This window comes from Canis lupus, chromosome 24 (genome assembly GCF_048164855.1).
Source record: "Canis lupus baileyi chromosome 24, mCanLup2.hap1, whole genome shotgun sequence".
Classification (NCBI taxonomy): domain Eukaryota; kingdom Metazoa; phylum Chordata; class Mammalia; order Carnivora; family Canidae; genus Canis; species Canis lupus.
Genome location: NC_132861.1, coordinates 46,953,980 through 46,971,005, shown reverse-complemented (window position 1 = coordinate 46,971,005; position 17,026 = coordinate 46,953,980). Strand labels below are relative to the sequence as shown.

General features: G+C 44.9%; 2 protein-coding genes across 4 annotated transcripts in view; one reads left to right on the top strand and one right to left on the bottom strand.

Moving 5' to 3' along the window:
* Positions 1-17,026, bottom strand: part of LOC140616221 (UDP-glucuronosyltransferase 1A1-like) — a 45,878-nt gene that overhangs the window by 10,866 nt on the left and 17,986 nt on the right. The window contains exon 1 of one of the 3 annotated variants that reach the window (XM_072796752.1): positions 14,054-14,941. The exons of 1 other annotated variant lie outside the window; for it this stretch is intronic. In XM_072796752.1, the coding sequence (XP_072652853.1) occupies positions 14,054-14,917 (864 nt within the window). In that variant the 5' untranslated portion in view covers positions 14,918-14,941. Of the gene's footprint in view, positions 1-1,193; positions 2,120-14,053; positions 14,942-17,026 lie in introns of those variants that run through there. One more of the 3 variants, XM_072796751.1, reaches the window with a different exon arrangement.
* LOC140616224 (dnaJ homolog subfamily B member 3-like) lies at positions 6,351-7,709 on the top strand. The gene has a single exon (XM_072796755.1). It carries the CDS (start codon positions 6,439-6,441, stop codon positions 7,153-7,155), a length of 717 nt encoding a protein of 238 aa, XP_072652856.1. The 5' UTR covers positions 6,351-6,438; the 3' UTR covers positions 7,156-7,709.

The following is a 17,026-nucleotide window of genomic DNA, read 5'->3' as shown; positions in this document are numbered from 1 at the left end:
TTCCTGCCCTTCAAAGTTTCTCCTTGCCATGGCAATGACGTGATCATTTAAAATGTGAAAAAAATAAAAAATAAAAAATAAAATAAAATGTGAATCACATTGGAGTCACTCTGGGAATAAGATTCAGTACTCTCTGAGGGTGATGACAATCCCTTAGTAGGAGCCAGACTCAGCACCTGCAAAGTGCCTAGGCTACCAGTGGATCCTCAACTGATATTTGAAAAATAAATGAATGAATGCCCACTGATATGTCACCTCCTTGGAGAATCCTTTCCAACTCCCCATCTGACAGAGATCCTCCTGTTATTCTCTATTCCCTCCATTGCGACTCGGAAAAGGATGTGAATGCTACTTTTTTGCATATCTCAAATTCTGTATGGGAAAAACTTAACTTAAAAGCATTGCAGGGAATGAAACTCAGGACCTTTCTGCCCAATGCCAGAATCTGACTGTCTAATGTTTGCTTATTAGAAGAGAAAAGACCGTAGAAGCCAGCTTCCTATCAGAATATCTAGCAACTGTATCTTTAACCAGAAACATAAAGGTTACTTTCCCCACCAGGACCCATAGATGTCGAAGAATTATTTCAGCAATCTTTTTTTTTTTTTTTTTTTTATTTCAGCAATCTTGACCCTTGTGTGCCTGACCCAATCAAGCGTAAGGTGCATACTACAGATTTGTGTTCTCTGCAAGGATCCCTACAATCATTGTTCTGTGCTTATGGCAATTATCCTTTGCTTCATCTAACTGATTACTATTCACTGGAACACACAGAATAAAATGCCCAAAGTATACTTTCCTAAAGTGTCCTATACAAAGAAATAAACCCAGAAGAGGATGCCAAAGACAGATATAGGAACACTTAGGTGGCTCAGTGGTTGAGCGTCTGTCTTCGGTTCAGGGCGTGATCCCAGAATCCCGGGATTGAGTCCTACATCGGGCTCCCTGTGAGGAGCCTGGTTCTCCCTCTGCCTATGTCTCTGTCTCTCTCTCTGTATGTCTCATGAATAAATAAATAAAATCTTTTTTTAAAAAAAAGGATATAAATTACAACCCAGACTCAGGAGATTTGTAATGTAGAAACTAACGAAAGAGGGCATTTGAGACTAGTTCAGCATGTATCGGGGGCAAGTTCATCCATCCAAAGTACTTGTGAGGATATAGGCTTGTAAAGTTCCCCCTCAAATACACACCTTGGATAGTGGGTTTTTGCTGGCACAGTTGATCCCACCAACAAAAACCATGCTGGGCATGATGGGCCTGGAGTAATCCTTGACAAAGTCACCTTTGAGAAGCCAGATGGATGCAGAGCCCATAAGTTCCTGGACTGTCACATCTTTCTGAAGGACTTCCGAGGCAAGTGGTTCATATGGGGAGTAAACCACATTGCACAAAAAGCTCTCGGACAAGAAAATGAGCATGTTCTTCACCCGCTGTAGGAAGGTCATGTGATCTGAGTTAAGGGACAGAGCCCTGGGCACATAGGATGGTGGGTTGGGGCACTGGGTACCTTGAAAATCTAGGCTGCATGGCAGTGCATGCAAGAAGAACACAGCAGGGAGGGCCAGGTACAGGGCCACGATGGGACCGCAAGGAAGGAAGGGGTCCGTCAACACAGCATCGAAGCTGCTCTCTGCCAGCGAGGCCATCAGCTCCTTGTTATGCAGTAAATGGGAGCAAGCAGACAAAAGCAGAGCCGAGTCCTCCTTGACCTTCTTGTACGTTTTGATCACACGCCGCAGCAAAGGCACATTCTCAAAAACACCGCGCCCGAGGCTGGTAAAAGTGGCTTCCACGTCCTCCCTTCGGAATGGCACAGGGTACCTCTTCAGGGTGTAAAATGCTGCTCCTTTGATGTACACAGAAGCCTCGGAAGCTATCACCACTACCTCATGTCCCCTCTGGTGCAACTGCTTGACGACCCCGAGCATGCTCAGCCAGTGGCTGCCATCCACGGGGATCAACAGCAGCTTCCCACCCTGGGACACAGGGGCACTCAAGGCGCACAGCAGCAGGCCCAGGACCAGCGGACGTGGCCCCGGGGCCTCTGCTGCCATGGTGCCCTTGTCTTTGCTACCAAGACTCTCTCCTACCAAGAGTTTGCCCTCTCCTACTTCGTGTTGCAAGAACCAATCCATACTCAAAGTTAATGGTTGATCGTGTCACATGACCATAGTTATTCGCCAGCTGAAGATAAGTAGGAAGTTCACCTTTAGAGCTAGCTAACCAGGGCAGAGCTTTACTAGGTTCCTTTTTTTGTCCCCCAAGTATTTTTATGTTTTATTTATTTACTCTGAAGTTTTTAACTCCAGTTAGTTTAACACACAGTGTAATATTAGTTGCAAGTGTACAGTATGATGATTCACCACTCCCGTACATCACTTGGTGCGCATCCCGACAAGCGTACTAGCGTTCTTGACAGGCAACCACAGTTTAACTGGGGGAATTCTTTACCAACCACTGAAATCACATTCTTGATGGGCCAGAGAAGGGAAAACAGCTCCAGCACCTTTGTATGCATGAAATGAGTATTTCCATGGACCAAGAGGGGAGAAAAAAGGCTATGTGGTGATAAATTCGATTCTTTTTCAGGATATGAAATAGAAAGCAGAATATACCGTTTAGAAAGAGAACAACATGCCGCTGTAAGCCTACTTTTGGCCCATGGCAGCCTTGCAGGATGTCCTTCTCCACCGGTCGCCACCAAGGACTCTGCCCAACGCTGCATCATTTTGATGCACTCATCCAACAAAATACTTATTGAGATGGCACCGGCCCTGGGGATGCCAACAAAGACTGCCACAGATGAGCCTCCCGCCTCCCCAGAACTCAAGCTCCATCAGAAGAGACAGACTGACAATGTAAACAGATAAAGGCGTGTCAGAGGCTGTGGAACATGCCAAGAAGGAGATGAACGCTGCTGGCTAGTAAATTGCGGGAAGGGAACCCCACTTGAGCGCGCATGCACAGAAGGCCTCTCGCAGAACAGGTGCATTCTCTCAGACCGGCAACAGAGAGAGCAGACACTGAGAAATTCTGATGACCCGGTTGAAGCAAAGGGGAAAAGTGAACAAAACCAATAAGAACATATATGTCTTTAGTATGTCCTAGGAGCCAAGCATGGTGCTAAGCGCTTTACAACACATCTTATGGAATCCCCTAAAGGCAGATAACGTTATTCCCACATTACAAAGGAAGACACTGAGGCTGAAAGAGACAATACGACCTGCCAGAGTCCTGCATTTACTAAGTGACAGAGCCAAGATGCAGGCCCTAAGTGTCAGAGCGTGATGACCCTGCTCTTGACCACAATTCCCCATGGCCTCTAGCAGTATCCAGCTCTTATGGCCAGGTTTGAAATTTATAGCCAACTAGGAACCAGAAGTAAAACAGTGACCCTCACAGTCACTACCCAAACTAAATGGGGAGAGATGGTGGGACTTTGGGACCAAGTAGAATGTGCTCACACAGTAATACCCAGCCCTGGCTGGTGCCCCAAAAGATCAAGTGAAGGGCCAGGGAGCGAGTATGGTAGTCACAAACAGGAATACCCCTCCCAAAGAAAAGGCAAATGTGAGCATAGACAGATGAGAGCACAGATCCCAAGATTTTGATCATGGACATCGCTGGCCACCCATATTTGGGGACCTGTTAGGAAGATCATGGAGAAACTGCTAACTTTAAGGTTTTAATGTCCTGTGACGCATGTTCACAGGGCCTCCTTCATTCTGGTACTGACAGTCCCTTTTCCCCATACCACCCCTTCCTCCACAGACCTCCAGTCTTGTATGTGCTTATATATGGGTGCACGCACACACACATGGTCAAACACACATGCACTCTGAAGCTCCCCACCCACAGCACCCCCTCTCCACTCTAAGCATGTTCCATTCTCCTGGACTAAGATTCTGGGTGGGTAGAAAAGGAGGCAGCAATGCTTTGACTCACTGGTATGCCCCTATCTGCAATTCTGAAATTCATAGTCCAGTTTAAACATTAAGGGCAATAATTCTTCTGAACTCTCAATGTCATAAGAGTTCATCTGTAAATTACCCAGAGCAAAAGGGCGGTAAACACACACAATCACCACCACGATGATTTTTTTTATTTTCCTGTATCACATAGAGCCTCAGGACTTTATGAGGCTTCTGCATACCTGGACGGTTTGGGACACGACTCTGCCCTTACAAAGCAGGCTTTCAGCACAGATGCCAGTCCATGGTTTTGAAGACAGTAAGCACTCAGTAAATGTTTTTGTATCTATATGACTTCCCTTCTCCTTTGCTGTGGACCCCATATCCAGGCAAGCGAGTGCTTAATCCACTGTCTCTGAAACCCAGCTGCCATAGTCTTGTTTCCGGGCCTCAGACTCCCAGGGCCTCCAACTCCCATCTATCCTTGCTAAGTTCCAGCATCAGCTGCGCCCTGCACTATCCCACCCCATCACCATCCATGAAGCATTGGTCAACAGCTTCCTAGGACCCAGAATAAGACGTAGCCTTGCCTGCAAAATTCCTTAGGATGGACTTTCGGCCCACCTGTCTGAGCTCATTCCTCCTCTCCAGTCCTTTCACCTCGACCCATGCTTCCAACTTTCCCTCCACTCATTCTGAATCACTTGACCTTCCCCAAACATGCCCTTCCCACGTTGCTTTATTCACGCTAGACCCTACTCCCAATCTACTCCCTATTACTGTTTATTGCGTGATTATTAGGTGCCAGCTCCAGGATTGAACTCCGTCCCTCAAGGTAACATAAAGTTCGCTCTGGTGACATAGAGTGCCTTACTGAATCTACTACCCTTTATGATGAAATATTACAGAGTTCACTGGTTAATCATTTTCCTCCTAGAACTAAATGACCTTTATTGGTATTGCCTTGCCATATACCAAAGCAAAAAATATAGTGTCAGAGAATAAGAAGAAAGTAGAGAGAGGTCAGATGTCCAAACACACCAAAAAGAAAGATCATGGTATAGCAGTTTTAGTGGAAATAATCACTGCACCCAGGTTGACCCACAGCACTATAAACATGGCCATCAAGTCTTGGTCATTTTGATACACTAGACCAGGAGTTCTCAAACTCTGGGCCAGGACACCCTTGGTATACCCAAGAAATTTTTTAGGGGAATTTTGCAAAGTCAAAACTATTTCCATAATGATATTTGGCTTTTTCACTCACATGCTCTCTTACAGGTGCAGTGGAATTTCTCAGTGGCCTCATCACCCATGATAGATTGACTGCAGAAGCAAAGAGAAGAATCCCATTCTCTTGTCTTAAACCACAGAGATGAGGAAGAAAAAACGTAATATGATGCCATCCTTCACCGATTTTTTTGTTTTGGAAAAGTGATTTGGGGGCACCTGTGTGGCTTAGTCAACGAAGCACAGGATTCTTGATTCCTGCTGGGGTCATGAGGTCAGAGGCCTGAGACCTAGCCCCATGCAGGCTCCACAATCAGAGAGTAGTCTGCTTGGGATTCTTTCCCTCTCCCTCATCGTATACTCTTCCCCCTCCCTTGCTCCCTTGCACATGCATGCTCTCTAAAATAAATAAATACATCTTTTTTTTTTTTTGGAAAAAGTTATTTTCCCATAAAAATAGGAGTCCTGTTAGCATGTAATGGCTTCATTGCTTTTAAACTGATGGATTTTTCGATTGCTTTCATTTCTAATGGAATAAGAAGTACTGACAGATACAACCTACACTAAAAAAAAAGAAAAAGAAAAAAAAAAAGAAAGGGCAGCCCCGGTGACTTAGCGGTTTAGCGCCACCTTCAGCCCAGGGTGTGATCCTGGACACTCGGGATCGAGTCCCACATCAGGCTCCCCGCATGGAGCCTGCTTCTCTCTCTGTCTCTCTGTATCTCTAATAAATAAATAATCTTAAAAAAAAAAAAAAAAAAAGCAAAAGGGTCCTGAAGCCAAAAACCCAGAGAACTGCTGTTCTGGACAAATGATGGGGCGGGCTGTCCAGAAGAAACGCGCCCCATCACTCTGCCCCACGGGCTGAGGGTGAGCCTGAGGAAAGCCTGCTTTAGCAAAATCGGTCTCCCTCCATGCCAGGGCCCAGCGCGGGAGCAGGGCCCTAGTCCCTGCTAATTTCCTCTTTTTTCTGCGGGGGATTTGCAGATCGCAGCCCACCCCCCCCATTCCCCACAGCGCGCGAGGGCCGGGTGGGCGGGGCCAGAGAGAAGGCGGGGCCTCAGTGGGCGGGGCGTCCGCGGCCGTGCGAGACACGTGACAGAGAGCCCAGAGGAGCGGCGAGCCTCGCCCGCAGTGCATTCTGGGTAAGGCGTCGACCAATGAGATGCGAGCTACGTCACAAAGGCGCCCGCTCCGGGTGTCGCCCCGCAGTCGGGCCCGCGCCACGGAGGAGCCACCGGGGGCGCCGCGTGTCGTGCGGGTGGCCCGCGGGCCGAGCCGGGGGCTGTCCGACATGGTGGACTACTACGAGGTGCTGGGCGTGCCCCGCCGGGCGTCGGCCGAGGCCATCAAGAAGGCGTACCGCAAGCTGGCGCTCAGGTGGCACCCCGACAAAAACCCTGAGAACAAGGAGGAGGCGGAGAGGCGGTTCAAGCAAGTGGCCCAGGCCTACGAGGTGCTGTCGGACGCCCGGAAGAGGGACGTGTACGACCGGTACGGCGAGGCGGGAGTGGAGGGCGGCGGCGGCAGCGGGCCCTGCCACGACCCCTTCGAGTACGTCTTCACCTTCCGCGACCCGGCCGAGGTCTTCAGGGAGTTCTTCGGGGGCCAAGACCCGTTTTCTGCCTTCGACTTCTTCGGAGACCCGCTGGAGAGCGTCGTGGGCGGGCGGAGGAGCTCCCGGGGCGGCGGCGGCGGCAGGGGGACCGTCCCCTTCTTCTCCGCCTTCAGTGAATTTCCAGCATTCGGGGGAGGTTTTTCCTCTTTGGATACGGGATTCAGTTCCCTGGGGAACGGAGGCCTGTCTTCCTTCTCCATGTCCTACGGTAGCGGCGGGACGGGCAACTTCAAATCCGTGTCGACTTCCACCGAAATCGTTAATGGCAAGAAGATCACCACCAAGAGAACCGTCGAGAATGGCCAAGAACGGGTGGAGGTGGAGGAAGACGGAGAGTTGAAGTCCCTGGTGATAAATGGCAAAGAGCAGTTGCTGCGCCTTGACACCAAGTGATTTCCAGTCCACGTTTCATTTTAGAGCACGTTGTGTGGAATGGCAGGACTTTGGTTTTTTGTTTGGTTCGGTTTTGTTTTGTTGGCTTTTTTTTTTTTTTTCTGGAAGATTTCAAGTGAACTCTACTTTCAGAACAGCTGTACTCAAGAATTTATAAACAGTTCGTGCCAGTGCCTATTTGTCATTATTGTTGGGACCACACGAATAGGACCTCCGTTTGTTTGTCTCTAAGACGGTTGCAAATACCTGTAGGCACTTTGCTATATATTAAACATAATCCCGAGGCAGACGGTGACTGTTTCCTAGTATTAGGACAGAATGTTTCCAGCACCTTGAACCTTGTCTTTCCATCGTGTTTGAAATGAGAGCCAGGTAATTTGCTCTGAAGGTAACATTGCCAAGATAAATGGTCTTACTTCAGTTTTTCTTCTCCAACACATGGTGGTAAAAGGTATGAATATAGTAATATTTCTGGCTTCAGGATGGTTTTTAGCCCCACATAAATGCTGGTGACTACTGAGAGTTTTCCGTTGAAATATAATATTAAGCCTACACCTTTTTTAAAAACAGGGAAACCTGGCAAAGTGGGTGTATTCATTTCCTATGGCTCCTGTAACGAATTACCACAGATTCGGTGGCTTAAATCAATGCAGATTTATTCTCTTGATGATCTGGACGTCAGAAGTCTGAAATCCCCATCCAGTGGACTGAAGTCGGTGTAAGCAGGAACATGTTTCCTCTAAAGGCTTAGGCAAAATGCTTAAGTGAATCCCTCACGGTTACACGATTAGTTAATAGCATCCTGAGGATTTTATTCAGGTCACTTAAGAAACAAACAGTGGTAGTGATGACTCAAAACAATACAAATCCAGTTGCTAGCCCATACCCAACTTAGTTGTATGACTATTGATGGAAGTGTGGGAAGTGTTTCCCTGAGGCTACACGAAACTATCCCATCGCCATGCACAGGATGTTTCTTGTCTCAAATTAAGTTGACAAAAGCTAAGAATATTGGAAAGCTTGGATTACTGATTGGGTGAGGCAATATACGTCTGAAAGAGTAAATTTCTGTTGGCACAGTTTATACCCACAGTGAAAACCATTTTGGCCATGGTTGCCTTGGGATAGTCCATCACAAAGTGTGCCATCCTCCTTGGTCATGTCTAAGGAGAAGTTTGCATGAGGCATGGGAGCAAAAAAGCAACTGAACTGAACAGACTAAAAATGCAGCATAGTTGTAATTCTTTACAGGAAGGTCATGTGACCTGAGCACAGCAGTAACTAGGAATGTATGATGTTGAGTTTGGTCCCAGTAGAGCCCAGTCCCCATGGAATGGCATGTGAACAATTCACAGCAGGAACGTAGGATTCAGCCACTACTGTCCCACAGGGTACACAGTCTGTTAAAACTAAATCAAATGGTCACTGAGGTACCCAGGCAGTGCTTCTCGCCCACTAACTGTACAAGAAGTAACAATAAAACAGACTACACCAGGGCTTTTAAAAAATGAGTTCATTTGCTTGCCAGGCTAGGGAACTTATACCAGTGAAGATACTCAAGAGTTGTTGGTGGAGAGGGAAGGAGGAGCAGGGAGAGAAGAGATGTCAAGAGTTTTGAAGTCATAGAAAAGGGTGCACGTTTTCATGATGGTTATGCCAATTAAGGGTTAAAAAATGCCACTTTGTATAGGACAGACCAAGTGCATTTGTGCCTATACAATCAGTTAGCATGTCTCCATTGGTCAGAAAAGTCTTTAGTTGGGTCCAGTAAGAGTGGCAATCGGGCTACACACAGGTCATGGATTTAACGGCTCTAGTGGAAGCAACCCACAAGTCAGTGGATGACTGTATAAGCAAAATGTGCTCAATCCGTATGATGGAATATTATTCAGCCTTAAAAAGTAAGGAAATTCTGACACGCTGCAACATGAATGCGCCTTGAGGATATTAGGTGAAGTGAAATAAGTCAGTTGAAAAAAGACAAATACTATATGATTCCATTTATATAAGGTACCTAGAGTGGTCAAGTTCATGAAGACAAAGTAGAATGGTGGTTGCCAGGGGTTTTAACAGCATTTGTTGAAGGCACACAACATTTAGTTATAGATCTGGATTAGTGCTGCTAAGTGGAAAGTTTCCCTTTTACATAAATGTAAAATATTTAAAGAATTTTCAAAACTGAAAACCTCTTTTAAAAAATGTCAGCGCCAAAATCACTGTCCTGTATACCACTCAGTATTCCTTATCTATGGAAAGACCAGAGTAGGGAAAACACGGTAGAGAAAACAGCACTTTGTCTGGTACAGAGATGACCATCTCAAGGACCCTGTAGTGGATTCTCTACAAGGACTCACAAGCACCATCCCATGGAGCACACCAATTAAATAAGGAAGTACTTTAAGACATTTTAATAATTGGGCATATTGAGGTTTTTTAAATAGAAAAATTTTAAACACACATTTTTAAGTGTATCTTTGGAACATTTACAAATGTTAATCACATCTTGCCCAAAATAATAGCCACTAGCTACATGTGACTACTGAGCACTTGAAATGTGGCCAGTCCAAATTGAGATACGCTATAAGTGTAAAATACCAGATTTTGAAGACTTAGTATGAAGGCAAAAGAATGTAAAATATCTCATTAATAATTTTATATTTAGTATGTTGAAAGTATGTTTATACATATTTGATGAAATGAAGTATAATTTTAACCCTCATTTTGCCTTTTTCATAGCATGCCTACTAATTTTTTTAAATTATGTATGTGGCCTGCATTATTCTTCCATTAGGCAATTCTGACCATAAAGAAAACCTATCAAATTATTTAATGTAGGGACTTCATAAGAAATATTATCTAATTAATATCTAAAATGATTAGAAAAAAATAAGAGAAAGATAGTTAAAATAAATCTTAACTATATGGGAATAAACAGCTTTGAAGATAGCCATGGACTTAAAGAGGAAACTCAAACCAGAAAATTAAACGAGCAAAAACAAAACAAAACGTATGAACGATTTATGCCAAAACCTACGAGACCTAGAATATGTTCTGTTACCTTCAATGCTTCATCATTAAGAAAATGCTAACAGAAAGGAACTGAATGTTTACCTAAGGAAAATTAGAAAAATAACTATAAAATAAACCAAAAGACAAGACTGACCATTATTAATAAAAAGCAAGCTGGCATTAATGAAATAGAAAAAAAATAGTAAAAAAATAATAATAAGCAATTCCCAAAATTATTTCTTTGAGAAAACCAATAAAATAAGTTCACCCATCTTAAGTCTTTTTAAGTAGACTCCATGCCCAGCGTAGAGCCCAATGTGGGGCCTGAACTCAGAACCCTGACATCAAGACCTGAGCTGAGCTCAAGAGTTGGGTGCTTGGCCACCTGGGTGGCTCAATCAGTTAATTGTCTGCCTTCAGCTCAGGTCATGATCCCAGGACCCTAGGAGCCCCACATTGGGCTCTCTGCTCAGCAAGGAGCCTGCTTCTCTCTCTCCCTCTGCCTACTGCTCCCCCTGCTTGTACTCTCTCTCTCTGTCAAATAAATAAATAAAATCTTAAAAAAAAAAGTCGAGTGCTTAACTGACTGAGCCACCCCTGTGCCCCTCACCCATCATAAATCTTAAAGAAGAAAGGAGCAAAAATATGAAAGACTTATATATTGATCTTTCATACTTGGAAAAAGTTTCCATAAACTAGTTAAAGAAGTCACATCTCAGGGTAAACCAAACCAAACAAGAGTGACAAGATCTCAAAGTAAAAAAGAAATTTAGTGGAACAAAAGTGGGAACAGTGCACCTATCACATAAAACACTTGAGAATTTCAGTGTAAATTATCTTTCATGTACCAAAGAAATTGGCACAAACATCTAAAGGTCTTCAGATGACATACTTTGTCCTGCTGGGCACCTTTTAAATAATGATAATAGAAAATATTTATTGTGTGCTCATTGTGACAATAGTGAGGCTGTCCACCAGCCCATTCAGCTAGAAAAATGGGAGGAAAAATTTGAACCAGTGTGCTTAACTCCAAAGAATATATTCACAGAAAAACTAAAAGATGTAGTCACTACGGAAAATAGTATGGTGGTTTCTCAAAAAGTTAAAAATAGAAATACTTTATGATATAGCAATTGCACTACTAGATATTTACCCAAAGAATACAAAAGTACTAGTTGGAAGGGATACACACACCCTGTTTATAGCAGCAGCATCTACAATAGCCAAATTATGGAAAGAGCCCAAATGTCCATCAAAAGAATGGGTGGTTAAAAAAAAATAATAAGTTAATGGATAAAGATGTGGTATAGGAACAGCTGGGTGGCTCAGTCAGTTAAGCATCCAACTCTTAATTCCGGCTAAGGTCATGATCTCAGGGGCATGGAATTGAGCCCCACATAGGGTTCCATGCTGGGCATGGAGCCTGCTTGAGGTTCTCTTACCTTCTTTCTGCACCTCTCCTCCTCCCCACCCCTGCAGACACTCTCTCTGTCCCTCTCTCTCTCAAAAAAAAAAAAAAAATGCAATATATATTTAGATATATAATGGAATTTTGCTCAGTCATAGGAAGGAATGAAATCTTGCCATTTGCAACATATGGATGGAGCTGACTTATTTAGCTATAATGCTAGTTAAATAAGTCAGTCAAAGAAAGACACATACCATATGATCTTACTTGTATGTGGAATTTAAGAAACAAAACAAACATGGGGGAAGAAAAAGAAAAATCAAGAAACATACTCAATACAGAGAACAAACTGGTGGTTATGTGAGGGGTGGTGGGTGGAGGGATGGGAGAACTAGGAGATGGGGATGAAGGAGCCCACTTGTTGGGGATGAGCACCAGGTGTTTTATGGAAGTCCTGAACCACTAAATTCTACACCTGAAACTAATATTATACTATATGTTAATTAACTGGAATTTAAAAATTTTTTTAAAATATTTTTTTAAGATTTTATTTATTTATTCATGAGAGACAGTAAGAGAGAGGGGGGGAGGGGCAGAGACACAGGCAGAGGGAGAAGCAGGCTCCATGCAGGGAGCTCGACATGGGACTCGATCCCAGGTTGCCAGGATCACACCCTGGGCCAAGGGCAACTAAATCACTGAGCCACCCAGGCTGCCCTAAAAAAAATTTTAAAGCAAAAAACCAACAATGACTTCTTTTTTTTTTTTTTCTTGTTTTGTGTGGTGTATATGCAAAGCAACAAATGTTGGATTGTTTGGTTTTTGTTGTTTTTTTTTATGATAGAGAGAGAGAAAGAGGCAAAGACATAGGCAGAGGGAGAAGCAGGCTCCATGCACTGGGAGCCCGATGTGGGATTCGATCCCGGGTCTCCAGGATCGTGCCCTGGGCCAAAGGCAGGCGCCAAACCGCTGTGCCACCCAGGGATTCCCCAACAATGACTTCTTAAATGCCTTTCTATTTTTCAACTTTTAAAAATCTATTAAGTATATATATATTTTTTATAAGTGAATAAATGCATTATGTGAGGGAAAAAGAAAGCCAAGTAGGATAAATCCCTTTTGGTATCGGCAAAAACAGAAATGACATTAGAGTCCTGTGCAATAATATATACATAAAAAGAGCTGCAGGAATAAGAATACAAAAACTATGAAAAGATCTAAAGTCATGGAAGTTAACATAAACGAAGTGAATATGGCATAAATGGTAAAAAAAAAAAAAAAAAAAAAAAAGGCTAACTCAGTGAACTAAGAAACAAATAGCTCCCATGAGTCCTACTTCAATTAAACCCAAATATCTAGGATTAATGTAAGTTGCCTGTGAAACTATTAGTAAAGCAGTAGTTCCTAACATGGAAATGTGGGGTGGGGTGGGCTTGGTGATGCAGTCACCCCTCTGAACATCCCCTTCCCCTTTTAGATGTTCATCACTGCCCACCCCCTTCACTGGGTTTATGCCCTCAAAGCTTGATCTCCATCCTAGTCCCTCCCACCGTCCTCTAATGACTTCAGCATCACAAGTAAAAGACCTAGCCAACCTGCAGTCCAACTCTGATTGTGCCCATGCCATACACCAGATCTCAACCCCGGGTCAGAAAACTAGTCAGCACAGCTCCACCTCTGAAAAGCTGAACTCCTTTCTTTTTCTTATGGATCGCACGGACCCCTTCTTCTCTTATCTGCATTGTCTCGCTCCCACATTATTTACTCAAGTTCTCTGACACTTCTACTTCCTTGTGGAGGTTAGGTCCCCTGTGATCAGATCACACTCTAATTCTTTCCAAGACAGGGCCACTAAAAGCTATCATGTTAACAAACTCAATCTGCAGTTCCTTTTTCCTTCTATTGAATAAGCAAAAACTCCTGACGGGAGTCACCTGAGCAGATCATGGGTTAAGTGGTTAAACATTTGCCTTCCGCTCAGGTCGAAATCACAGGGTCCTGGGATCCAGCCCTGCATCGGGCTCCCTGCTCAGCAAGGAGCCTGTTTCTCCCTCTGCCCCTTACCATACTCATAATCGCTCTCTCTCGCTCTCTCTCTCAAGTAGATAAATACAATCTTAAAAAACATACACACACACACACACACACAACAATTCCTGATAGATCGGCTCACAAATCAGCATCCCTGTTCCTGCACAAAGAAACTTGCACAAACATGAAGACAGTGCATTTCCAAAAGGACAGTGTTGGTTGCTCATGCCAGAGCTGGTTCAGCCCAGCACAGACTCTCACCTCTACCTCTCATTTCTCTTGGTGACGATTGCAAACATTTACAACACTAGTGGAAGTACTTTAATATTTATCTTACCAAACTGTCAGCAGAAGGAGATGAAGAAATCACAGAACGACTGGTAGACAAAAAAGGAGCTGGAAGTAAACTTCCACCTGTAAAACTGATCGCACATAGGATCCAATACAAACCTGAGACAATGGCTTCCTGTTGGCACAGTTTATGCCTCCAATGAAGAACATGTTGGGCATGATTGGCCTGGGGTAGTCCAGAACAAAGTCCCCTCTGAACAGCCACACAGATCCAGAGCTGAGGATGTCCTCCAGGGATACCTCTCGCTGAAGAAGCTCAGAGGCAAGGCTTGCATAAGGAGTGAAAGAAAAGTGGCAAAAGTACTTCAGGGCCAGGGGGTAGAGCATGTTCTTGACCCTTTGCAGGAACGTCATGTGGTCTGAATTCCTTGTTAATAATCTGGGAATATATGAGGAAGGGTTTGGGCACTGCGTGCTCTCAGATTCTAAATCACATGGAATGTTCCGCAAAAAAAACACAGAGGGAAGGGACAGGTACCTAGCCAGTATTGCCCCACAGGGATAAACAGGATCAGTTAAAAGCACATCAAAGGAACTGGCATTCAGGTGCCTGATCAGGTTCTTGTTATGCATCAGCGACTCACAAGATCTTTGAAAAATCAAAGTAGCAGTTTTCAAACCTTCCATAGTTTTCAAAAATGTTTTTAGAAAAGACATCCTTTGAAAAACCAGGTAACTCTGGCCCAACATAAAGTTATCAAATTCTTCCTGGGTGTAAGGTGTGGCATAGGTTGTCAGGGTGAAAAAATCCTCTTCTTTGATATGCATATTCGACTCTGGGGAAACCACCACCATCTGGTGGCCTCTGGCATGGAGCTTCTGCACAGCCTTCTTCATGCTAAGCCAGTGGCTGCCATCCATAGGCACCACCAGTACCCTCCCACCTTCAACCCAGCGTCCATCACACAGGATGAGCAACAGCCCCGTGAGCACTGGCAGGGGAGCCAGGAACCCTGCAGCCATGTCTGTAGAAGCCCAAAGCACCGGCTTTGCAGATCAGGCTATTTCTCCTACATTTATTTTCTTTGACTTTATCTTATCACTAAGCCACTTCGCAGGGCAGGTAACTGGCAGGCAGCATGCCCTCCTTGTGTTAATCATTAGACTAGACCTGTCCCACTCTTCCACCACTGGCCCCACTCTTCTGCTTCCACGCAAGGAGAAATCAATCCCCCTTATCTAGGAAATATCTCACCTGCCTCTATGCTCTCTCCAGGGAACATTCTAATTGACTCTGTTGCCTTCTATCCAATTCCCAAAACAGGGCTGTGGATGCCCAATTCACTGGATCTCCTCCTAGTTCCTGGTTTGTCCTGTGCCAAGAGCTGTGACTGAGCTCTGGGGAGTCACCAATGCCCCAGCCTCAAGCATAACCTCTCTGTGGGATGGAAACTTAGCTGCAAACTGTTGAAGCGCTTTCCTCTCGTTTGTGGGGAACATGGAACACACCCAGAAAAATATATAACACTGCTAAGGCAGCTTTCTCTAAACAGGGAGGGGGACACTAGCTCTTAGGTTTTGCTCCTTTTCCACACCAGGACATCTCTTGCAATGGTCAGGAAAGAATCTACTTGAAGCGCCTGTCAAATAAGGAAATACCGTGAAGGATCCTGCAGTGCACATGTGAACACACGGCAAGAGTTGTTGAGCATTCCATACTTACTTCTCAGAATAAGATCTTTTGTTATCTAAAGCATATATGGGCAAGATAACCCTTATGGATGACATAAGGGACCAGAGAGCACCCTCCCCCCGGAGCCTGGTCACCTTGGAACAAGGAGAGCTGTCACAAAGCCTCCAATCAGGCCCTGACTCCACTCCTCTTCTCCTGTCTCCTGCTACCTTGTTTAGGGACTGGGGTCTTTCACTAATAACTTCCTGGCCCTCCTTCCCATGAAAACCACCCATTTCATACAAGGCCTCAGAGCTCCCCTCTGCTTCCTAGATGGGATGCTGCTCAGTTCATGAATCCCTAATAAGGCCACTTGATCTGCAAATTTACAGGTTGGACTTTCGTTCTTTAACAACACTAAGATATCAATCTAGATAGAATAAATAAAGAGACTGCAACATGCTGGATGGGAAGATTTCACTTTGTAATGCTCCTGATTTTGTCCCCAGTGAAGCAATAGATTCATTTCATAAGCATGAAAGCCAAACAAAATCTCACTGGGATTTTTAACATGACCAAACAACGTTTTCAAAATCACCTAGAAGCCTTTGGGGCTTCTGCTAATACAGGAGTAGCTCCTCTCAGTCGCTGGTCCCACAGATAATGATTATAAACTCTTGCAAAATGTTTTTCTAAATAATGCTGTCTGAAGGCCTTGGGCAGCAAACAAATGAGGGCAGAAATGGAAGAGACAAAGGGGACAGGATGATGGCACAGGACCTCAAGGGTAACCAGGAGGGAGGGTAGAGGTTCCTTACACTTCTTAGCAGCCACCTCTCCTACCTCTAGCCCCACCCACTGCACAGCTTCTCCCTATTAACAGGGAGATTGTCTTAATGCCATTGTACCCACGTGGCCAGGAAATGGCCAGCACCTCAGTCAATCCACTACTCATCATCGGGTTTCACCCCCTTCCAGAGCTTGGACCAAAGTTCAAGGGGCATTCTCCTTCTGTGGTCTCTATCATGGGGTCCAACCCATACCTTGTTGATCCACCTTGAAGCCACCAGACCAGTGGGCATCGCACATCCTTCTGCAACCTCAGCCCTCTTCCAACCTTGTCATTCAGGCTTTAGCCTCTAGTTGAATTTCAGTGGTCTGCTGACCTGCCCCCCACAGCAGCTGGCCCAGCACACAGACATCTGTTTCCACTCTCTGCCACAGGCTGCCCTGAGCAGCCCCGCCAACACGCCCATCGAACCAGCCAGTGTTTTCATGTGTCCCCATACTCACATGGCAGTCCATAAGCATCTGATATAGGTGCCCCTCATCCTATAAAAATGGCTAGTTCACCAATTGTTGGCTCACAAACTGGCCACTGGATATGGAGGCAAGGGCACACTGAAAACAAGGCAGGCTGATCTGGATGGGTGGTGGCAGGGGTCAGAAGCAAGGGATGT